Consider the following 25,754-nt stretch of genomic DNA (forward strand, 5'->3'; position numbering starts at 1 on the left):
TCGGTTCTGCTTTGGTTTCGGGAGAGTTTGAGGCCCCTGACAAAGGGGAATCCGGCTCAATCCGGGCCCTTGTTTTGCCTAAAATATTATAATACGAAGCCAAACTTTGAAGAATATCCATTTGCTGTTGACGTTAAAAAAAAACACCAAGAATGATCCTCAAGTCTGAGACAAAGCCGTAGCTGGACACGAATCCGTGGTTTGGAAAACCCCAAAAGATAAACCCATAATCTGACGTCCCACCTCGTCATGTACAAACAAGTGCAAACAAAACACGACAAGGTCAGGTGTAGCCTAGACTTGATGACAAGTCGTTAGATAGTCGTATTTTGTCCGTGAACTTTAGTCGAACACCATTGGTGCGGCTGGTATAAGACTAATACGTAATTGGCCGGGTTGCGACAATTCTTAGACTTGACGATTACAATCAATACATATGCAGTGCATTTTTGCGGTGAGATCCAATGGGCCACCGCTATGCAAACGAGGACTCATTCATTCCGTTACATAGGGAGTTCTTCTCAATACGTCGGGGACATGTTTGAAGACCTGGCGAGGTTTTAACGACCAATACACTCAGCTAGGTCAATTGTGTAATTGAACTAAAATGTATCAGTGTGATATACTTGATTTATATTTGTATGCCCTAAAATGATTTTTATGTTACACAACACAAAGTTCAAACCCTCGAAGTAATGAGAATGATCTTCCGTGGCGGCCTAGAATACACTCTGGAATCTGAACCAATCAGAGTGCTCGCATATAATTCGCTAGCGATTCAAAATTCTCCCATATGTTGCCTACAAAATTGAAAACGTATTCAACGCCAAGTCGGTAATTGAACACCAATAGTCAGCATCATTCGGTCTGCGAACCAGACTACACGCATTGCAGGGATATTTCGCGTGCGTGGAGTCATTAACCGGTACCGTATGACAAACAATTACCGACTAAGCACCAAGTCTAGGTGTATAGTCCGCTCTACCTTGCAGGGGTTCGATTACTGAAACGAGAAGTATGCGCATCCTAGTTACAGTGAAGTGTGTTTGCTTATGAGGCGTAGGTCCTGATTTACATACAATCCATCGCAGTAGGGCATTGAATGCCAGTACACGGACAGCTTCTGACAACGTCTGGTTGATTTTCATTTCTGTGAGTGAATCTTCACACCTAACTTCACCATCAACACGGTAATTACCAAGATGCCGCAAAAGACCATTCAGGATTTGGATGCCTACATTAAGGCGACAGCCGTCGTGTACGACCACTCCAACACCAAACTCGTCAGCAGGAAGACTAAAGTCAGCAGGCGTAGGAAGGAGGCGTTTCTTTCTGTGCTTCCATACAGGAAACCGTCTTCTCATTACCACTCCCATGAGAGAAAGACATCATCATGGATTACCCGTAAACAAAGAAGTAAACCTACAACAGAATGGTAAGAGATTTGGAAAAAAATGTTACAGCTTGACGCCACTTTCTTCTTCATAATCATAACATGAAGGTCAGTCACTGCTAAAATGATGATAAGACATGAATCCGGGACTGAGAAACATTTCCAATTTTGTGAGAAAATACAAAATATTCTTGACTCTCCATAGACTTTGTACACAATCGCCGAAGTTGCGTCAGGTTGCAACTTTTTTCCCCAGAGATTTCTTAAAAGAAATTCAAGCTGTGTATACAAATCTGTTCTGTGATCAATTTCCAATGCATATTAAAGTCGGATGACTCTATAAACAAAAGAAAAACTAGACCCTAACGTGATGCCTCGGCACTGGCCCACAGCTAGAGATATAGTTTCAATTTAGTTTAAATGTTTTCAATGTATTAACAAACCTTCAGGTTTTTCGTTGGTATTACAACCAATGTTCACTGCCAGCATGCTGCATCCAGCATACCATATTTTACAATCATAACTTGGGCCTGACCTAAATGTTCGTTCTTATTCTTATATTATAATTTCAAAATCGCAAAAAAACCCCAATTTTTCTTAAGAGAGTAGTATCTTGCTCACATTAATGGCACATTCCATTCACGTCTTGCTATATTGTAATAAAACATCTCGGAGTTTCGGGGGACGTTTTTGATAGAAGTTTGCAATTATTCACTTGTCCAATCCATTTCACATTCCAAAGATTTTAGTTCAAAATTAACTGATAAAAAATATAGTTTTATACCAAATAAACCTACATGATTCGGATGACTCCTGGCTTGCTTACGACAGGTACTAATAAGGAAATAAATGTGTGCTTAGCCGGTTTTAAACACTATTTTTCAGACCGGTTGGAGTGTGGATGGGATATTATGTAAAATTATCTAAAACTTAGGATAAATATATATCTAAAACTGCTCAGTGCTGCTTTGCTTGGTGCGTTTTTCTGCATTACCCAAATATCGGGACATTTGATGGGCAATGATTCCAAACGTACATTACTGTTAATCAGGTCAAACTGCTGCGCGTCACTCCCAGCAGAAGGCGTTAACAGTAAAAGAGAGTGACTGTCCATAAACGGACATGGTTGAGCAGTTTTATCATATCACTTAATGTTTTTCTTCAGCTTCAAATAATTTGATACCAGTCTTCGATTTTTTTTTACATCATTCTGCGAGTTTAAACTCGACACAAATGAACTCAATAGAACTCAACGTTCGGGCGATATCTATCATAGATTTGATTGACTACATAAGGATTAATGTCATCATTCCTCGGACCCGTTCCCTCCTTCATTACATACTACTCAGGCTCATTACTTCTTCCTGGGTAGTTGGCAAAAGAACAAGAGAGTAGGCATCCAAATTAGTAAGAATTATTATAGATTTCTATGGCATGTGGGATCTAAATTTTGGATCCACTTACGGGAACAATGTTTTTTGCCCCCCCTCCTAACAAAAAAATTGTGTTCTAGATCCGCCACGAACCCACACGCACCTCCTCAGCTGTGAATACAGAATACTCGTCGCCCAAGTGATGTCGGGCAACAACATTGAGCAATTTGTTTCTTCTGCTGTGCATACTTCCTTTCTGATTTTTTTAAATTTTTATTTTCACTGTACGGTACCTTCGTTGTAAAATCAAAATCTAAAACTGCTCACGGCGCTTTTCTGCATTTCCAAAATATCGGGACATTTGCTGGGCAATAATTCCAAACGTACATTACTGTTAATCGGGTCAAACTGCTGTGCGTCACTCCCAGCAGAAGGCGTTAACAGTAAAAGAGAGTGACTGTCCATAAACGGACATCGTTGAGCAGTTTTATCATATCACTTAATGTTCCGCAATTTTTTTTTTGAGCTTCAAATTAATTGAAAAAAGTATTCGATTTTTTTTAACATCATTCTGCGAGTTTAAACTCGACACAAATGAACTCAGTAGAACTCAACGTTTGGGCAATATCTATCATAGATTTGATTGACTACAGAAGGATTAATGTCATCTTGCCTTGGACCCGTTCCCTCCTTCATTACATACTAGATTTCTATGCCATGTAGGATCTATTGATCAAGATGTTACCAATCAACGTTGGAGAATACTTGATTTGTCTATAACTATAATAATTATAAAATACTTTGTCAACAGCGCCGATTTATTTCTAGGCGGCTCGTCAATATCATTTAAAGTATTGTACCCCCTAAAGGAATTTGCACAAAAGGAATTTGCTAACAGACGAGCGGTGGTTTTAGTTCAGAACTACCCAAACTGCGCAAGCGCACAAACTACGTAAGGGGGATGAATAAACGTGCATGATGCCGCCATTCGGGCACATGGGCCAGTTTAAGCCCTTTTTTTTGGTCTATTTTTTTTTTAAATAATCGTTCGACCATTTTTTTACAGGTAGTTATTTCAATTTCCCAAACAGCAGACCATCAGATATGGAATATACTTTACTTCATTTGCCTGACCGGTTTAAAAAACAATTCCAGCAATCAGAGGTTCGTTATTGAGCTAGCTGGGCCTGTTTAGAGCTTCCGTTACACTTCAGTGGTTGTAAGTCAGCACGAGTTTGCCTTTGGGCATGTGTGTGTCGACTGCGGCCGACATGTCGGGGCAATCCGGCTTAGTCTAGGCCCTTGTTCTACTTCAGCAACATTCCTTTTTTTAACTTAAAGATCGAAGTAATCATTTGCTTTTGACTTTAAAAATTCCGATAACTTAGTCAGAGAGGAAGCCGTAACCGGGACAAATCCTTTGATTGGAAAACTTCCAAAAGATAAACCCATCATCTGGTGTCCCGCCTCGCCATGTACAATCCATTTGAAACAAGACCAGGTCAGGTGTATAGTCTTAGCTATCTTGTCCGGGTTCATTACCGAGCTACAGTCAAGTGTGTTTACTAATGGGGCGCGTAGCTGATTTGCATACAATCCATCCATCGCAGTAGGGCATTGAATGCCAGTATACGTAGTTATCTTTTAGTTGTTTTTCGTTTCTCTGAGTGAATCTTCACATATTTCATCACCGTCAGCCCGGTTTATACCAAGATGCCGGGTTCATTGCCGAGCTACAGTCAAGTGTGTTTACTGATGGGGCGCGTAGCTGATTTGCATACAATCCATCGCAGTAGGCCATTGAATGCCAGTATACGTAGTTATCTTTTAGTTGTTTTTCGTTTCTCTGAGTGAATCTTCACACATTTCATCACCGTCAACCCGGTAAATACAAAGATGCCAAGTTCATTTCCCAGTTACAGTCAAGTGTGTTTACTAATGGGGCGCGTAGCTGATTTGCATACAATCCATCGCAGTAGGGCATTGAATGCCAGTATACGTAGTTATCTTTTAGTTGTTTTTCGTTTCTCTGAGTGAATCTTCACACATTTCATCACCGTCAGCCCGGTTTATACCAAGATGCCGGGTTCATTGCCGAGCTACAGTCAAGTTTGTTTACTAATGGGGCGCGTAGCTTATTTACACGCAACCCATCGCAGTAGGGCATGGAATGCCAGTATTTGGACAATTGCCAGTAGATTTTCTACAAAGGTACAATCCTGTAACGGACGTATGCTTGAACATGAAATCCCCTTTACGAAAATAACCAAAAGCTTTGTTCCAATCTTCAAATTTTACCTTTTCCTTCCAGAGAAACCCGCTCACATATCTTAGGTCTAAAATAAGTATTTTGTTTCCAGGACTGTTAATTGCTACTGACAAGAGATTGACAATTTCGGGTGGTTTATTACACTGGAAAACTTGACTGTTGGCCAACAGATCACATATGGTTTCTTCAACAAATTCACTATTGTCCAATGCTGATTTATTCTTATGCATCACCAACGGAGGTGGGGTACTCAGAAAGGGAAGTTTATATCCTTGTCCAATGACATCTAAAGCAAACTGACTTTCTGTTATGCTTTTCCAGAAAGTAATTGCCGACTTGAGTCTACCTTTAACAAGCGGTTGTGCTAGTCCTTGAAAGTCGAAAATAGCGCGGGTACACGGCAACTTTCTAACAAGACGTTGAACCATTTATTGTTGCACGCCAAAGTTTACGTGACGACGTTTCAGCTCTGAGGGCACTGCAAGCTCAAACCATAGAAATGGGCCCCTACAAGCTCGCACTTTTATTCTTAGGTCCAAAAACTGAAGTGTTTACGGCATTTGTGCGAGTATTTTACATAGGTTGGTGCCGCTGGTAAGATAAAGCCAACTAAAAGTGGGTTTCCAGGGCACGGCTTCGGTTCTGTTTTGGGTTCGGGAGAGCTTGAGGCCCCTGACTTAGGGCAATCCAGCTCAATCCAGGCTCTTGTTTTTACTTCAGCAACGTTCCATTTTTTAAAAAGATCCAAGAGTTTAAAGAATATCCCTTTGCTTTTGACGTTATAAACTCCGAGAACTTAGTCAGGGAGGCAGCCTTCACCGAAGCAAATCCGTTGATTGGAAAACTTCCAAAAGATCGATCCATGAGTTGGTGTCCCACCTCGCCATGTACAATCCAGTTGAAACAAGGTGTAGTCTGTGCTACCTTGCCCGGGTTCGTTACCAAGCTACAGTCAAATGTGTTTACTAATGGGGCGTACGTAGCTGATGTACATGCAATCCGTCCATCGCAGTAGAGCATTCAGTGTCGGTACATGGACAACTGCCAGTTGATTTTCCTTTCTGTGAGTGAATCTTTACATATTTCTTCACCGTCAACCCAGTAAATAGCAAGATGTCGCAAAAGACGATACAGGATTTGGATGCCTACATTAAGGCAACAGCAGTCGTGTACGACCACTCCAACACCAAACTCATCAGCAGAAAGACTAAAGTCAGCAGGCGTAGGAAGGAGGCGTTTCTTTCTGTGCTTCCATACAGGAAACCGCGGTCTCATTACCACTGTCATGAGAGAAAGACATCATCATCAGTAAATACCCGCAAACCAAGAAGTAAACCTGCAAAAGAAAGGTAAGAGACTTCGAAAAAAGTGCTGTAACTGACTTTAACTGTGCTCTTCTGTCTCATACTTGTTCCAGTCCATCGACTGCATTAAACAATTTTTAGAGGCCTAAACTCTATGTCGCATCTCCGGGAATGGCACTCCCCAAAAGACGGACCTTCAGTTGTCCCACCAGTATATGAACTGACAAGCTCTCAGGAAACAAAATGGGAGGTGATGTTGCACTAAGGATTTTCCACGATGTGTGCCACAGTGGTCAGATGGGAGGGGATGATTGTGGGATGCTTCATCGAAGGGGACGTTGTGTAACTTTAAAAAAATTACATTTCGTGAAACTTGGCTTCTTTCTCCTCTGGTTTGTATTTGGTTCCGTTTCTCTCTTGAACTCACACATAACTATAAAGACATATAAACACGTCTTCTTTCTCATCTGATGTTTTGTTTTGTTCCTTTCTTGAACTCTTTCTTTTTCTTTCTAGAACATATATACATATATTAAATGTACACACCCCTTTTGCCTTCTTTGTTGGCTCATCCTTCAAAATAAAAAAATGGTTTGCCACAAAACACTACGGGAATGTATAATGTTATTTTGAATAGTTCGCTTGTGAGATTACAGCAGGAAATCAAACTGGATACTGTATAGCCTTTCCGTGTTCTTGAATTGAGTGTTTGGCATAATGCCCCGTCTTCAGAAGTTCCTCTAATTTCTGCGATCCTTCTAGCTGCAGACTTGGCCATAGTCGGGTCGCTAAAGTGGGCTGCCTTGTCTCCTTTTGGGAAAAGTATGGGACATCTGTGGCGAGGGGATGTGCTTGACTACATTCACCGGGCCAGAGCTCCCCTGCAGCCACTGCGTACACCGCCATCTTTTTCTCGAAAAAATATTGGTTAATGTGGTCAGAAATTGGGTCAGATCGCACTACACAGCATCTAGAATTTAAACAAATGTCAAGGCACAATAAGCATGCCCCGAAACCCACGCCATAAATTGTGGATCCACTTAGAGGGAACAATGTTTTTTGCCCCCCCCCCAAAAAAAAAAATTGTGTTTTTTAGATCCGCCACGAACCCACACACACCTCCGCAGCCGTGAATACAGAATACTCGTCACCCAAGTGATGTCGGGCAACAAAATTCAGCAATTTTGTTCCTTCTGCTGTGCATACTTCCTTTAAAATTTTTATTCTTTTATTGTGTTAACTGTACGGTACCTTTTTGTAAAATTAAAATCTAAAAATGCTCAATGTTGCTTTGCGTGGTGCGTTTTTCTGCATTACCCAAATATCGGGATATTTTGTGGGCAATAATTCCAAACGCACATTACTGTTAATCTGGTCAAACTGCTGCGCGTCACTCCCAGCAGAAGGCGTTAACAGTAAAAGAGAGTGACTGTCCATAAACGGACATCGTTGAGCAGTTTTATCATGTCACTTAATTCTCCGCAATTTTTATTCAGTTTCAAATTATTTGATACCAGTCTTCGATTTTTTTGACATCATTCTGCGAGTTTAAACTCGACCCGAATGAACTCAATAGAACAGATGATAAGTTCGGACGATATCTATCATAGATTTGATTGACTTCAGAAGGATTAATGTCATCTTGCCTTGGACCCGTTCCCTCCTTCATTACATACTACTCAGGCTCATGACTTCTTCCAGGGTAGTTGGCAAAAGAACAAGAGAGTCGGCATCGGAATCAGCAAGAATTCTAATAGAGATATAATTTGTTGAAATAATCGTTCGACCATATTTTACAGGTATTTATTTCAATTTCCCAAACAACAGACCATCCGATATGATATACTTTACTTCACTTGCCCGACCGGTTAAAAAGAAATTACAGCATTTATTCAGAGGTTCGTTATTGAGCTGGGCCTGTTTTGCATTGCTGTTACCCTTCAGTGGTTGTAAGTCAGCACGTTTTACCTTCTGAGCATGTGTGTGTCAACTGCGGCCGACACGTCGTCACCGTTATTCGACTGATTCTCATTTTCATGTGTGTGACAGCCGTCGCCAAGAAGAAAACCATACATTTCACTCAAACAAGCGATGAATGAGGACAAGCGTTGTCCCGATTTCCAAAGGTTTACATTGAGAATTTGGATCCATACATGGTTACTGTTAGTTTTACCTAGACCGCATAAACATGTAATTAGAAACGTGGTCAGTATTTATTTCATGCCAAAACGCGATTTTTTTTTCGTTCGATGCGTTATGCCAAGTGAATCAATTTTATATTGCTAAAAATACAACCAACAAGATCAACATCTGTATAAAATTAGAAAATAGAAGGCCTACGGGAGAGCAACATTGTTAAAGTCGTTGAACCATTTATTTACCCAACAAAAGGTTCGGGGCTGCGTTTTGGAATGATTTCTGCTCTGAGGGCATGCTGCCGAAAACCGGAGAGTTTGAATGAAAGTTTGTACCCTGGATTTATAATGGGACCCTACAAGCTCACTGACTAGACATTGTTATCTTAAATCACCCCATGTTTCAAAGGTCCAAAAACTGAAGTGTTTAGGGCATCATCATTTGAAAATATGACCCGGTCAGTCTGTGCTACCTTGCCAAGGTTCATTACCGAAGGGAGAGTTATTTGCATCGTAGTCACAATTAAGTATGGGTCGTGCAGCAGATTTACATACAATCCATTGTAGTTGGGCATGGAATGCCAGTACATGGACAACGTCTTTCTGATGTTCCTTTCCATGAGAGAACCTTCACAGCTTTCTTCACTGTCAACAACCCAGTAAATACCAATTTGCCGCAAAACACCATTCAGGATTTGGTGCGTACATTCAGGAAGCAGCCGTCCACTCCAACACCAAACTCGTCAGGAGGAAGACTAAAGTCAGCAGGCGTAGGAAAGCAGACTTAGGGCACTCCGGCTCAGTCTAAGCCCTTGCTTTACTTCAGCAACATTACGGTTTTTTTAACTAAAAGATCGGAGAGTTTTAATAATATACATTGGCTTTTGACGTAAAAAAACTCCGAGAACTTATTCAGAGAGGAAGCCATAACTAGGACAAATCCGTTGATTGAAAAACATCCAAAAGATAAACCCATCATCTGGTGTCCTGCCTCGCCATGTACAATCCAGTTGAAAGAAGACAGGGTCAAGTGTAGTCTGTGCTTCCTTGCCCGGGTTCATTGCCGAGTTACAGTCAAGTGTCTTTACTAATGGAGCGCGTAGCTGATTTACATACAATCCATCCCAGTAGGGCATTGAATGCCAGTACGTGGATATCTTCTAGTTGTTTTTGGTTTCTCTGAAAAAATATATCTTTCTGTATCCTGATTTGATACCGCAATTGGTTAGAAGTGGATTTATATCGTGTAGTTAGTGTGGTTATTTCCAACGTGCATTACGTGTTTTCACGATCATTGAAATTATAACGTCCACGCCTTCTCAAAAATACTCTTTTCCTTTGCAATTCGCTCATTTTAATATGAAATGTGATATTGCATATTGGCGGGATAAGATTGTAACATTTTGTCTCCGAAAACAGTCATGTTTTTGTAACTCACGGCGCCACGAATTGATTGTGTTTTTACCTTAGACACCGCATACAATAACAAACGCTAATGTAACGTACATGTAGGCTGCAGGCTACTTCTCATTCGCATCAGTATGCAAAGATTTTGCACATGCAAATGATCCAATACCAGGGTGAGAGAGACAGCAGTAATTGGTGGGCGCGTACTGCTCGACACCCGGGGGTGAGGTTGGAAGAAACCATACCTTGTCCTTAAACAACTGCTGAATGAGACCGAGCGTTGTCCCGAGTCCAAACGATGTACATCGAGAATTTGGACCCATATAGGCCTACACGGTTACTATTTGTTTTACCTAGGCCGAATTTAATTAGAAATGTGGTCAGTATTTATTCCATGCCAAAACTCGATTTTTTTCGCTCGATGCGTTTTGCCAAGTGTATACATTTTATTTGCTAAAAAATAATGTAGTGAGGGTTGTTTTGGGGGGCACCGTACAATTGGCACACAGCCCAGGAAAAATGTATATTAACGCCTGCACTCAGTGCGGTGAACGCGCGAAAATCATCGCCAAAGTATAAATACCGAGTGGATAGATTTGTGCTTAAAACCAACATTTTAGTTTCGGATAAGCGAAATTTGTATATGCTGTACATTCTTATTTCATAATGCGAGTTCTCTGCTACCGCTTGGCTAGGTTTGAGTTTGTTTCATATTGACAAAAGGAGTGATTTGGGGTGAATTTGTCATCTTAAACTCCAAGTTTTAATTCACTGTGCAAGTCATGTTGATTTATTGCAATACGACTGTTTCATGTCAGGTGCAATTCCACAACACAGCCGTACACTGGCCAAGCGTTCGGGGAACCTTAGGGCTCTTTGAACCTTAGAACCAGGCACTTTGAACCTTAGGACAAGGCACTTGGAACCTTAAGGCACTTGGAACCTTAGGGCACTTTCAACCATAACAACTTATTAACTATAATTTATCAATTGGCAAATTTGTTACAATTTATAGAGCTCCTGGAAATCGAATCTTATGCTGTAACACTTGTTTTGGGAGTATAAATTGAGATTCAGGTGTTGAAATACAAAACTATTGTAATAGTTTTTGTAAACAAGTTTTGTAACACGTTCATGAAACCAAGCGGAATTTGACTCTTATTTTGATTCTTTCTGTCTTTATTGCCCTTGGCGTCCTTAAATCTAATCATTTGAGCAGACCTCCTTAATAGCGTACTCGCTACAATAAGATCAACAAGATAAGAACGGGGATAGAACTCGAAAATAGTAGGCCTACGGGAGAGCAACATTGTAAAAGGCGTTGAACCATTTATTAATGCACACAATTTACCCGACAAAAGGTTTCGAGGCTGCATTTTGGTATGATTTTCTGCTCTGAAGGCATGATGCCAAAAACCGGAGAGGGACGAAAATGGGCCTCTACAAGCTCGCTGACTAGGCATAAATATCTAAAATCACGCCATGTTTCAAAGGTTCAAAAACAGAAGTGTTTACGGCATCATCCTTTGACAAAATGATAGGTCAGTCTTTGCTATCTTGTCGGGATCATTATCAAAACGAAGATATGTGCATCGTAGTAACAGTTAAGTATGTTTACTAAAAGGGAGTGCAGCAGATTTACATACAATCCATCGTAGATGGGCATGGGATGCCAGTACATGGACTACGCCTAGTCTGCTGCTTTGCGTGGTGCGTTTTTCTGCATTACCCAAATATCGGAATATTTTGTGGGCAATAATTCCAAACGTACATTACTGTTAATCAGGTCAAACTGCTATGTGTCACTCCCAGCAGAAGGCGTTAACAGTAAAAGCGACTGACTGTCCACGAACGGACATCGTTGAGCAGTTTTACCATATCACTTAATGTTCCGCAATTTTTCTTCAGTTTCAAATTATTTTATACCAGTCTTCGATTTTTTTTACATCATTCTGCGAGTTTAAACTCGACACAAAATTGAACTCAATAGAACTCAAAGTTCGGGCGATATCTATCATAGATTTGATTGACTTCAGAAGGATTAATGTCATCTTGCCTTGGACCTGTTCCCTCCTTAATTACATACTACTCAGGCTCATGACTTCTACCAATATATAAATCTTATTCGAAAGTTCATCAGAACACTTGTCACCATGCAGTACGTTCGCTAATCACATCTCGCCTAGACTACTGCAATTCTCTTTTATACGGCATAAGTCAAGGAGACAGAAACAGGTTACAAAAACTTCAGAACCGTGCAGCCAGACTCATTCTCTGTGTAAGCCGCTCTACTGAGGCCTCACCGCTCCTGCATCAATTACATTGGCTGCCGATTGAATCACGTATTCTTTTCAAATTAATTCTATACGTTTACAAAACACAACACTGTCTGGCTCCTTCCTACCTGACCGATTTACTCTCTTTGTATCAATCAGGTAGGGCGGGGCTTAGGTCTTTAACAGACACTTCCCGATTACATGTTCCTATCAACACTAAACCACAGGTGACAAAGCTTTCTCGATTGCTGGCCCCAGGGAGTGGAACAAGATCCCTCAACACATCCGACTTGCATCGTCAATCATCACCTTCAAGAAATCGCTCAAAACACATCTGTTTCTTTAAATCAATTCACCTTAATCCCTCTCATTATCCCCTGGTTTCCTTAAGTTATTCTTAAATTAATTTTTATGTTTTGTTTTTTGTTTTTGCCTTGTTTATTTGTAGATTTGTAGTTTTGTAGTTTTGTACAGCGCTTTGATCTTTGTTAAAAGTGCATTATAAATGCTCCATTTATTATTATTATTACCAGGGTAGTTGGCAAAAGAAAAGAGAGTCGGCATCGGAATCAGTAAGAATTCGAATAGATTTCTATTGCATTTCAATTGATCAAGATGTTACCAATCAACCTTGGAGAATGCTTGATTTGTCTATACATATAATAATCCTATAATACTTTGTCAATGGCGCCGATTGATTTCTAGTCGGTTCGGGAATATCACTTAAAGTACTATACTTCCTTAAGGAATGTGCCCGAAAAGAATTTGCTAACAGACGAGCGTAGTTTTAGTTCAAAACTACCCAAACTGCGCATGCGCACAAACTAAGTGAGGGGGGATGAACATACGTGCATGATGCTGCCATTCGTGCACATGGGCCAGTTTAAGCACTTTCTGGGTTTATTTTTTTTTTAAATATCGTTTGATCATTTTTTACAGGTAGTTATTTCAATTCCCTAAACAACAGACCATAATATATGGAATATACTTTACTTCATTTGCCTGACCGGTTTAAAAAAAACAGTTGCAGCATTCAGAGGTTCGTTATAGAGCTAGCTGGGCCTGTTTAGAGCTTCCGTTACACTTCAGTGGTTGTAAGTCAGCACGAGTTTGCCTTTGGGCATGTGTGTGTCGACTGCGGCCGACACGTCGGGGCAATCCGGCTCTGTCTAGGCCCTTGTTCTACTTCAGCAACATTCCTGTTTTTTTTAACTTAAAGATCGAAGAGTTTAAATAGTAATCATTTGCTTTTGACTTTAAAAACTCCGTTGATTGGAAAACTTCAAAAAGATAAACCCATCCTCCGGTGTCCCGCCTGTCCATGTACAATCCATTTGAAACAAGACCACGTCAGGTGTAGTCTGTGCTACCTTGCACTGGTTCATTACCGAGCTACAGTCAAGTGTGTTTACCAATGGGGCGCGTACCTGATTTATATACAATCCATCGCAGTAGGGCATTGAAGGCCAGTACGTGGCTATCTTCTAGTTGTTTTTTCGTTTCTCTGAGCAAAACTTCACACGTACACAGGGAATGTGTAATTATATTTTGAATAGTTCGCCTGTGAGATTACAGCAGGAAATCAAACTGGATACTGTATAGCCTTTCCGTGTTCTTGAATTGAGTGTTTGGCATGATGCTTCGTCTTCAGAAATTCCTCTAATTTCTGCGATCCTTCTAGCTGGATTTTAAAGTGGGCTGCCTTGTCTACTATTTGGGAAAGTATGGGACATCTGTGGCGAGGGGATGTGCTTGACTACATTCACCGGGCCAGAGCTCCCCTGCAGCCACTGCGTACACCGCCATCTTTTTCTCGAAAAAAATATTGGTTAAAGTGGTCAGAAATTGCGTCAGATTGCATTAGAGAGCATCTAGAATTAACCATAAGCGGACCCTGAACCACACGCCGTAAATTTTGGATCCACCTAGGAGAACAATGTTTTTTGCCCCCCCCCCCACCTAAAAAAAAATTGTGTTCTAGATCTGCCACGAACCTACACGCACCTCTTCAGCCGTGAATACAGAATACTCGTCACCCAAGTGATGTTGGGCAACAAAATTCAGCAGTTTTGTTCCTTCTGCTGTGCCTACTTCCTTTCTTATTTTTTATTTTTTTATTTTTTTACTGTACGGTACCTTCGATGTAAAATCAAAATCTAAAACTGTTCACTGCTGCTTTGCGTGGTGCGTTTTCTGCATTACCCAAATATCGGGACATTTGCTAGGCAATAATTCCAAACGTACATTACTGTTAATCGGGTCAAACTGCTGTGCGTCACTCCCAGCAGAAGGCGTTAACAGTAAAAGCGAGTGACTGTCCATAAACGGACATCGTTGAGCAGTTTTATCATATTACTTAATGTTCCGCAATTTTTTTTCAGCCTCAAATTATTTGATATTAATCCTCGATTTTTGTTGACATTATTCTGCGAGTTTAAACTCGACACAAATGAACAATAGAACTCAACGTTCGGGCGATATCTATCATAGATTTGATTGACTACAGAAGGATTAATGTCATCTTGCCTGGGACCCGTTCCCTCCTCCATTACATACTACTCAGGCTCATTACTTCTTCCAGGGTAGTTGGCAAAAGAACAAGAGAGTAGGCATCGAAATCAGCAAGAATTCTAATAGATTGCTATGGCATGTGGCATCTATTGATCAAGATGTTTCCAAACTACGTTAGAGAATTTTGAGTGATACTTCACTTGCTTATAACTAAAACAACAGTGTGGCAGAGAGGAGCTGTTATAAGTGATATAACTTATAATCCTATAATACTTTGTCAACAGCGCCGATTGAATTCGAGACGGTTCGAGAATATCACTTAAAGTACTGTTTTCCCTATAGGAATTTGGCCAAAAAGAATTTGCTTACAGACGAGCTCAAGCTGGCCCATGCATGCCAATGCACTTGTGCACCACTTAGTTTTTTCCTGCATGCGTACGGGACCAAGATAGTGTAAAATCGTACTGAAGGACGACCTAAACTCATAAAAATTTCTGAAAACATTAAATATGATTTTTACAATCATGTTATTGTCCAAATGTAAATATTATTCTGGGGGAAAAAAGAGATTTTAAGAGAAACAAATCTTTTCCCCTAAATATTTCTCCAGTTTTTTTTTTTTGCTTTCTTTTATAGGGGATGGGGACAAAAATAGCCGCCATGTGAAATTGTGTACACATGTTAATCTACCGGAAGTCGCATTAAAATGAGGGTTAAATGATAATTATTTCAATCTTATTATCAAAGGATTTGTTTGATCTTTGACTCTTTCCGGATACTCAAAAGTTCAGGGAAATTGTGCAACAGCATTAAAGACTAGTGACTGTGACATGAGACGCTGAATATAGTTTCCATATGAATACTTCGTTGATCTCGTTCTATTTTAGAATAAGGCATTCATAAAACTACACGATTTCTCCCCTATTTTCACAGTCATACCAAAGACGTAAAACAGAAACTGCTGGTCTTTGTCCGGACTCCCTCCCCACATAGGCCCAAGACACTTTATTTCGAACTCCATCCCGAGACATCCGTCTCATCTCTCAAAGAGGTAATCCAGAAGAAGATCGGTGTGGAGGCACGATATCAGCGTCTGTACATCAGGGAAATCTTCCAGGTAGGTATACTGTCATTGATAATACCGGTACGGATAAGTCGTTTAATTTGAAATGTCAACACCTAGATTTTCGCATTGCGGTATTTTAGAAAGGGTAAGGTAGAATGCATGATCTCGTATTATTTTCATGTTTTAAACACTATTTTGAAAAAAAATTACAACCCCTCCTTCCACACTATGAAAGGCTTCAACGAACGTAATTTGCTGGAAGTTGGAATGATTCACATCTTATCTCCTCCCTGTTTCTCCTGATTATGTAATTTACTTTCTTACATTATTCACTTTTTTAGCTCTGTGACTTGCTCACACTTGAGGAGAATGGTGTCGACAAGAACGAAATCATCTCTCTCCGGCTGTCAATAGAAGACCCAAAAGGTAAATGATAGAGGTTAAGGAATAAATGTTCAAGTAAATAAACAATCTGAATGTTAACTATTAATAATGAACCAGAGTCGCTTTTTGTTGTAGCTGACGTTAATAAGTTAATAACTTGTAAGTTATAAGTAAAAATGTTTTACAGAAGTTAAAAGTTAATGTTTTTGGCAGATAAAGCTAACATTGATGATGAGTACCTCAAGGACTTGTCATCGAAAATTGAATCGTCGTGGAAGGAACTTGCCAAACACCTAGGATTTGAAGAAGCGGAAATTGCAAACATCCAAACCACCAACGAAGGCAGCACCGAAGAGAGCCGTCACATGCTACTCACTTGGTGGGAAAAGACGACAGATCGCGACGAAGCAGCTAAGAAGCTGAGACGAGCATTGGAGGCCATCAGGCTGACTGATTTGGCCCAAAATGTACCGGGTGAGCTAAATTAATGTAAACAAGCATTTTCTAATATTCAGAAGTGATTTCCGACTGAACTCAAATTGAGACGCTGTATTTTTTAGGACAAAAAATATTGGTATGGTACCCTACTCTCACACAGAGCTCTTCAAATAAATAATTAGGCCTGAGCAATTAAGAACGGCCTCGTTGATTGTAAAACAAAACAGTCATGATAGTTTAAAAATAATTGGTAAACAATACAATTATGATGCACTCTGTTTTCCTTCTTACATCAGTAACGAACGAATCGAGTGACGAAGCAGCTGGACCCGAGCCAGAAAGGCGTCAAGATGCAGGAGTTGACGAGGAAAACAAACAAAACGGGGCGGCATCAACAGACGAAGAAAATGTGAAAAACGACGAAGTCCCAAACGGTAAATGACCACATTCGGAAAATAATTATGTTCAAGTCAACAAACTACCCCCTTTAGTTGCATGAGCTGGTTATAAAAAACAAAAGTCTCTTTTTGTTGCGGCTGTAGTTTATATTATAAGTTAACTGCTATGATACCGTGTGGACGCAATAGCACATGCTTCACCGAAGGCACTCTTCAAAATTCTTTTGGCAGACAAAGCCGCCATTGACGATGAGTACCTCAAGGGCTTGTCCCCGAAAATTGAGTCATCATGGAAGGAATTGGCCAAACACCTAGGATTCGCAGAAGCGGAAATTGCAGACATCCAAACCACAAACAAAGGCAGCATTGCAGATAGCTGTCACATGCTACTCACTTGGTGGGAAAAGACGACAGATCGCGACGAAGCAGCTCAGAAGCTGAGACGAGCATTGGAGGCCATCGGGCTGACTGATTTTGCCCAAAATGTACTGGGTGAGCTAAAAGTGAAAACTTTACGCTGTATATTTCAGGACACAGAAAAGAATTGATGAGGTTCCACACGCTCTTTTTTGTACAGCAATGAAGCTATTACAAAAAAAACCTTGTTATTTTTTTTACAAATTTAAAATGTTATTAAAAATCATCGAAAAGCCATCTGTAAACAATTCTATGCACTCCGTTTTCCTTTTTGCATAAGTAACGAGCGAATCGAGAGACGAAGCAGCTGGACCCGAGCCAGAAGGACGTCAAGATGCAGGAGTCGACGAGGAGAGCAAACAAAATGGGGCGGCATCAACCGAAGAAGAGAAACTGAAAAAAGAACCAGTTGGTGATCAAGACAAACCTGGACTTATCAGGTAACTTACGATTAAACGCTGCTTTTCGTACTGCATCTCGTGTTTGAAGAATTTTACTTAAGCATCAAATTTCGGGTTTTTTGTTTTTTTGTTTTGAGATAAATATAACTTCCTTGGAGAACAAAATGTCCCCACTTAAATAATGCCGTAGAATTATTATACTGTTATGGTCTTTACCTTTATTCTTTACCTAAATATGCCAATTCCAACAATTACAAAGTCTTACCATCAGAACTTTTTTCTGACATTCGCAGATATCTGCAGGTCTTCATCAGAATTCACTGCTCACATAGACCGAAGATAATGTGCTTGCAAGTGGATCCAGAGACATCTGTCTTGCTCTTAAAAGTGATAATAAGCGAGAAAATTGGTGTGCCACCTCAAAAACATCGACTGTTCATCCGAAGAAACTTTCGTAACTTTGAGGTAAAATTGGCTCCATATCTTTCAAAGTAAACATGTTAAATATACCAACTAGCACTCCATTGAAATAAACGGCCTTGTGAGTTGTGTGACAATCTCTTTTGATTCTAATGACATTAGTCGTGTACAGATAGTGCTGCTTTTGATGTCGTCACAGTGGAGTTTACGCACTTAAGTTCAAGAAATTTAATAGTTGTTGGTTTTACCCCCACCGATTTAATGCACCCGTCAAAAAAAATACATATATATTTAGTTATTGTACCAGCATAGTGGAACCTGAAACCCCAAACTGTCGTTTAAACCTTTAAACCTTTAAACCTCGAAAAACGTGTCATTTAAGAATTTTCTTTCTTTTGCCAGCTCCATAACTTGCTGACACTTCACGACTGTGGAATTCATCAGGACGAGAACATCTCACTCCGTCTGTGTACTGATGGCCTACTGGGTGGTGGACACAAAGGTAAATACTTAAGGGAAACTTTACCTTTCAAGATGGAGAAAAACTGTGGGCGTTTAGCCCTCATAATATAGATGGGAATGCCACATCCGATCCTAGATCCTCCAACTAGATTAATGTCACGGGAAAAGAGCGGTAAAAACGGTAGATGCTCTATGTATTAGCGGTAGTACATGTATTTGGATGTACATTAATGTCACCACCTCCTTTTCCGATGTTATTCAATAAAGACCAAAAACAAGAATAAGCAAATACTTTTTTGAAAATTTCAAACTAAAAGGCATCTATTGCATTGTAGTAACGAAGGGAATCAAGCAGAATGAGACTACATCATTAGAGGATCAGAGACGGGGACAACAGGGAGTTGTTCATCGACACAAATCTCAACCACCGGTACAAGTTGGAGGGACTGGGACAGAAAGCAGATCAGGTAAATAATTACACAGAATCCCATATAATATGTTACGTTTCTCTCACTTGCTATTTTCATTTGATTGTTTGTCCCTTCTATTATCAAGAACCGAATCAAGTTCAAGATGCACTTTTTTCGTGCCCTTCACCAAGTTTTCTCTTTCGCTCCCAACAAGTGTTAAAGGTTATCACTTTAAGATAAAAACTACTTTATTTCTGGTTTTTGAAGGCTGCAAACCTCCGATTCTGAGTTTCTTTTCAGCGCATAGATATCCGGTTAGCAAGTAGACTTGTTTGCAGTACTTAAATATGGAGGGAAATAATTTTTTTTCTTCTTCAGGCTAGTTAAATAAAAATTATGTTAATATGCGTGCACAAAACATTTCGTGTTGCTGAATTAACATGGCATGTGATTTGAAAATAAGTTTATTGTTCAATTTCCATAAAAAAAAATTGTGCTCGAGCTAGTCTTACTGATAAATGACATAAATTAAACGTTGTTCTGATTTAAGCCTCCGGAGGATTTCTTAAGGGAAGATAACATTCGACAATTATTCCCTGACTGACTGACGCATGCGATAATTGACTATACTTTAAATAATTATGTAAACTAATCATTATGAGTGTTTCTTTGTTCGATATGTTTAAAAGTAGAAAGTAAAAGTAAACATAATTTTGTTATTGGTGGAATAATAGAAATTTGAAAATCTAATAAACTAGAAAATCTGTAATACATGATAATAAGCACCGACAGGACATCTTTAATCATTCGGCAATAAAGAAACTGTGTGCAGACCAGCACGCGCGGTCTAAAACATGCAGTCCGACCATTAGGCCAAAAAAGGTCTCCGATTTCTGGTATGGAGCTTGCCCAAAAAGTGATGCAGCGACGCGGCTTTTCTTTTTTTACCTGATTTGTTTTGCTTCAAATGTCGGCTGATGACTGCAAATGGTGCCCGACTAAACTTAGTGCAAATATATGGGAGTCCAAAGAGGCCACACAAAGTTTATTCTTGACCATAACCCAATCTAAAAACACGTTATAAAATTGTGCAGCAGCAGGATTCCAGTCAAACCAGTGAGTTTGGCGGTTTTGAGACATCATCTTTCATTGAAAAAAAAAACACTTTTTTTCATTTTGCCGACGCGCATGGCTACGGCGACGCGCGCGCATACCAGAAACCGGAGACTTTTTTTTTGGCCTTAGGTCATGTTGTGAATGCCACACTTATGATTCAGTAACTGAAAGACGATGATCTTCACGCGGCGCAGGTATGAGTTGATGGAAAAAATATGGACACAGTCCCCAAGCCAGATATAGTCGTGTTTTGGGGGTCGGTTTGGGTCGATTTTCCTTGACTTTGGTCGGGTCGGTCAGTTTTTACGGGGCTCAAATCAATTTCGGTTAAAACGATAGATGCTCTATATATTAGCGGTAGTACAAGTATTTGGATGTCAATTAATGTCACCACCGCCTTTTCCGATGTTATTCAATAAAGACCAACACAGGAATAAGCAAATACCTCAGAAAATCAGATTTGTTTGCTTTTTCTTTGTGTTTAATTGTTCATTTCCTTTTGGAAAATTTCAAACTAAAAGGCATCTATTGCATTGTAGTAACGAAGAGGATCAAGCAGAAAGAGACTACATCATCTGAGGACCAGAGACAGGGACAACAGGGAGCTACTCATCGAGACAACCCTCAAACAGTGACTGGGACAGAAAGCAGATCAGGTAAATAATTACACAGAATCCAATGTAACGTTTTATCGTTCTCTCGTTTGCTCTTTTCATTTGATTGTTTGTCCTTTCTATTAACAAGAACCGAATCGAATTCAAGATGCACTTTTTTCGTGCCCTTCACCAAGTTTTCTCTTTCGCTCCCAGCAAGTGTTAAAGGTTATCAATTTAAGATAAAAACTACTTTATTTCTGGTTTTTGGCGGCCGCAAACCTCCGATTTTGGGTTTCTTTTCAGCCCATAGATATCCGGTTAGCGAGTAGACTTGTTTGCAGTACTTAAATGTGGAGGGAAATAATTCTTTTTTCTTCTTCAGGCTAGTCTAATAAAAATAATGTTAATATACGTGCACAAAACGTTTCGTGTTGCTAAATTAACATGGCATGTGATTTGAAATAAGTTTATTGTTCAATTTTCAAAGCCAAAAAAAATCGGCATTACTGTGGCATGTTATTAGGGTCAGAGGTCTCAATTCAAATTGTCCCAAAATTGTTCAGATTTCTCTCTATTTCCATGTGCTCGAGCTAGTCCTACTAAAAAATTACATAATTTAAACGTTGTTCTGATTCATGGCTCCATAAGATTTTTTAAGGAAATATAATATTCGAAAATTATTCCCTGACTGACTGACGCATGCGATAATTGACTATACTTTAAATAATTATGTGAACTAATCATTATGAGTGTTTCTTTGTTTGATTATTGAAAAGTGCATGGAAAGTAAAAGTAAACATAATTTTGTTATTGGTAGAATTATAGAAATTTGAAAATGTAATAACTTAGAAAATGTATAATACATGATTATAAGCACCGACAGGACATTTTTAATCATTCGGCAATAAAGAAATTGTTTGCAGTCTGCATGTTTGAAACATGCAGGCCGACCATTAGGTCATGTTGTGAATGCCTGCACGGTATGGTTCGGTAACTGAGAGACGATGATCTTCACACGGCGCTAGGCATGAGTTGATGGACAAAATACGGACACAGTTGCCCAAGCCAGATATAGTCGTGTTTTTTTCGGGTCGGTTTGGGCCGGTTTTCCTTGACTATGGTCGGGTCAGGTCGGGTCGATCAGTTTTTACGGGGCTCAAATCGGTTTCGGTTCGGATTCGGTTGATATCTTTAATGTTTTGGGTTGGTTTGGTTGACCCAACAAAGTCAAGGAACCCGACCCGATGCAGAATACTAGTACGCACGTCCCTTCATCTTGGGACGTCACAACCGGACTATCTTTAGGGATAATCAGAAAAAAAATGTACACGCTCTCGTTCTGAATACATTCTGACAATGAAAATTATGACTTCAAATTAAATTGAAGGCACTTTGTTCATGTTGCAATGTCATTGTATTCTTTTATAGGTACACTACCTGACGACAAATCCATATGGAATCAATCCAAGAAGATTGGAACACGTTGGGAAGAATTGGCCTTAAACCTGGATTTTTCTAAAGAAGATATTAATATAATAAAGGCTGATCATCCCAACAATACTGTAAGGCAGTGCTTTGAGATGTTAAGCGCATGGTGGAGAAAGCAGGACAATTACACAGAAGCAAGACGGACGTTGGAGAAGGCTCTGATTGATTCGGGCAGGCAAGAATTGGATCGGGGCATATCAGGTATGCTCAGTAACTGAACAAAGTTTGGCAATCCATACACTTACATTTAACAATGAAAAAATGAAGTTGGAAACACCAGATAAATCAAGCCATTAAAAAAGCCCTAAAGTATCCACGAAATGATTTTTTTTCTGACACAACGCCAAAGCAAATGTGCCTTTTTTAAAATAGTTAAATTTTCTATGTTTATTCGACAACTGAGGGCGCTGTTGCTGCGAAATCATTTCAGGAAGACGGTGTTTATGGGATTTGTGCACAAATGTAAACCCCAAACTCTGCTCATTGATACCCCCTTGAGAAGGTTTGCTCATTGGCTTACTGACAGGTAGGGCCTACTAACACAACAAATTAATGAATAAAAAAAAACATTTTTAACTGCAAAATATCCAAAACTTTTCGGGCACAAAGATTTTTGCCTGATGTAACATCACATTGTGCTCATAAGTATTAAAATTTGCATTAACATAAAATCCAAAAAAGGCACCATAATAGTCTTGAAAACAGCAATTTGGAAATTTAAAATACGGTTAACTGGGATACAAAGGTGCATTACAAAAATTACATTGCATGGGCCCTTTAAGCACTGCAACATCAAGGGGAAAATTAATGAACTTTTCTTTGCCCCCATTACCGCTGACAAATACACACCTGATGTCGTTTCTTTTCTTTTAACAGCCGCGACGGGAAGAGCGCAATCCAGTCCGAGTGATGCTGCTGATCAGTGCAGGAGTGAATTAAAAGAGCGTTATATCACCACAGGTAGCTACGTTCAGTTAATTCCCTGGGTCGATGACGACATGAAACATATCAGGGATATATATACAGAGTTACAATTAGAAAAGGGTGACCAGGATGACATAGAGGGCGATGTTGCGGAGTATGGGGACATTTTCCTCGTTAAAACAAAAGACGGGAATGTGATTAAACGCGGCATTTTGAGTGGATCACCTGGGATGGGGAAGTCAACCATTATTGACAAAATGGCGTACGACTGGGCTGTAGGTGGTGCACTCGGACAGTTTTCACTTTTGTTTGTCTTGAAAATGTCCGCTCTCAAAGAAACGTCGGAGCTTGTTGAGTCGGTGTTTTCTCAACTTTTAGCAGATGATACAGCTGTAGATAAGGGTGGCTTGGAAGCATTCATTAAAGACAATGGTAGTAGAGTGCTCATTCTGATAGATGGTTTTGATGAATTCACGACAACAAACCTCGAACCAGAGAAATTTGGGTCCATTCTAAGAATGCTTAATCGAAAATTTGGCAAAGAATGTTTTGTAGTTGTAACAACACGTCCCTCACACTTGAACAAATTGAAGAGCAAATCACTAATTGAGAAACCTTTCACCCATGTGAATGTTTTGGGATTTAGGAGGGAAGATATTGGGCAGTATGTGAGAAATTTTTTCCCTGCAAAGCTTGATGAGGCTGAGGGACTCCTTGATAGGATTCGGTCATCGAATGTCATGTCTGATTTAGCAAGGAGTCCCATGATACTCCTGCTAATGTGCTCATTATGGAGGGAAGAGGGAACACTACCTGATACTTTATCTAGATTGTTCAGTGAGGCAATCAGATACATATTTCAAAGAAAAATGTCTGAATTATCAGAAGAAGCAATATCGGAAGTGGTGATTGCAATCGGCAAAGTTGCTTTAGAAGGGCTTGTTTACCCAGAGCAAAGGCTTTCATTTCAAGAGAGAGAGTTTGAGAAGAGTGCGCTTGATAAAGCAATACAAGTGGGCATTCTCACTAGCCAGAGGGTCATTAAGTGGCGCGGCACGGACAATAACGTGCAGTTCATTCATAAGACACTTCAAGAGTATTGTGCAGCTATATACTGCCAGAGTCTTTTAAGGAACGGCGACGGTGAATTTCAGAAGATTCTTGATAAACTTGGCGATCCTATGCATTTTGAGTACATGCTGCGCTTCTGCTGCGGCGACAATGAAAAGTGCACACGGCATGTGTTGCGGATGCTGCATCAGAAGTTTCTGCAGGAATTGGCTTTAAATTGTTACTTTGAAAGTCAGTCAAAAGGTTTGTTCTCGGATTTCATCGAGTGGTTTTTCACTGAATCTATCGAGATATATTACAATAGCAAGGACTCATTGAACTCGTTTGTGTGGTTGCTGCAGCATGTTGCTGAGCACACAGGGCCCTCGGGAGTAGATTACCTCGCTAAAGTACGTCAAGTTACATTTAAGAAGGTTGACTTGTCAGGGTCGATTGAAATCGTACCGCAAGGTCTGACTACAATGACAAATCTTCAAACACTCCGTTTTAACGAATGTAATTTACACCCGCGCAATGTGGTAAACATTTCATCATCTGTTGGAAAGATGACAAATGTATCAGACCTTGACCTCTCAGGCAATAAGAACTTGGGTGGTCAGGCAGGAACGTGGGCGCCTAGTTTGCAGTCGATGATTCACCTGAAAAGGCTAGACATGAGAAAATGTGACATTAAAGGCAGCGATGTGAAATTTATCGCTGAATCAGTTAGTCGAATGCGGAAACTGGTGAATTGTGATTTCGATGGTTTGTTTCTGGCGTTGTGTGTTAATTCAGTCGATAATAACATACTACTGAAGATTACTGGGTTCTCAATAACCGGCGAGGATATGGCGGATGTATTACGTTCATTCAAAAATCGGAGAGATTTAGAAATATTGATAATTGGAGGCGTTCGCGGTCTGGGTGGTTCTGCAAGTATCTGGACTCCACTCTTGAAAAAACTGACGAAACTTCGGTGGTTACAGTTAAGTGATTGCTCACTGCAAAGCGCTGACATTGCCGCAGCATTAGGTCAATTACCAAACTTGGCCGCTCTCAATCTTTCAAAGAATTCAAACTTGGGTGGTAACGCCGGAAAATGGGCGCCTAGTTTGCAGAGGATGATTCACCTGAAAGCACTCGATTTATCCGAATGTGGCATAAATGAACAAGATATACCACATATTGCATCATCGGTTGGGGAGATGCCAAACTTGGCCGATCTTTACCTTTCACGCAATGAGGGATTGGGTGGTAACGCCAAGACGTGGGCGCCTAGTTTGCAGTCAATGACTCATCTGGAGAAGCTTGACATGAAAGCGTGTAGCATCAGCATTCGAGATTTGAAATATATCGCTGAATCAGTAAGTCGCATGTGGAATCTGGTGAATTGTGATTTCGGAAGTAACCCTAAGGAGTGGCGTGTACAGTCAGGGGATGATGGCATCAAGTTGAGCATCAAGAGGTTCTCACTTACTGTCAAGGCTTTGGCAGGTGTACTGCAGCCATTCAGTAA

At 40.1% G+C, this 25,754-nt stretch overlaps 1 protein-coding gene across 1 annotated transcript; it reads left to right on the forward strand.

Annotated features, from left to right (window-relative positions):
* Positions 1-1,121: 1,121 nt before the first annotated feature.
* On the forward strand, positions 1,122-25,754 carry LOC119726060. The gene is made up of 14 exons (XM_038197677.1): positions 1,122-1,435; positions 15,602-15,785; positions 16,076-16,160; positions 16,332-16,592; positions 16,853-16,990; positions 17,186-17,446; positions 17,652-17,811; positions 18,066-18,237; positions 18,595-18,694; positions 18,990-19,121; positions 20,720-20,836; positions 22,205-22,465; positions 23,141-24,709; positions 25,723-25,754. Exons 1-14 carry the CDS (start codon positions 1,203-1,205, stop codon positions 25,752-25,754), a joined length of 3,705 nt encoding a protein of 1,234 aa, XP_038053605.1. The 5' UTR covers positions 1,122-1,202.

The sequence above is a fragment of the Patiria miniata genome, unplaced genomic scaffold (genome assembly GCF_015706575.1).
Source record: "Patiria miniata isolate m_02_andy unplaced genomic scaffold, ASM1570657v1 HiC_scaffold_19, whole genome shotgun sequence".
Taxonomy (NCBI): domain Eukaryota; kingdom Metazoa; phylum Echinodermata; class Asteroidea; order Valvatida; family Asterinidae; genus Patiria; species Patiria miniata.

Bases quoted from the DNA above. Each gene is read 5' to 3' on its own strand.
- LOC119726060 (XM_038197677.1), top strand. From the start codon at position 1,203: ATGCCGCAAAAGACCATTCAGGATTTGGATGCCTACATTAAGGCGACA. The intron at 1,436-15,601 runs GTAAGAGATTTG...CTATTTTCACAG, and splicing joins AGTAAACCTACAACAGAATG to TCATACCAAAGACGTAAAAC. The intron at 16,161-16,331 runs GTAAATGATAGA...TGTTTTTGGCAG, and splicing joins GTCAATAGAAGACCCAAAAG to ATAAAGCTAACATTGATGAT.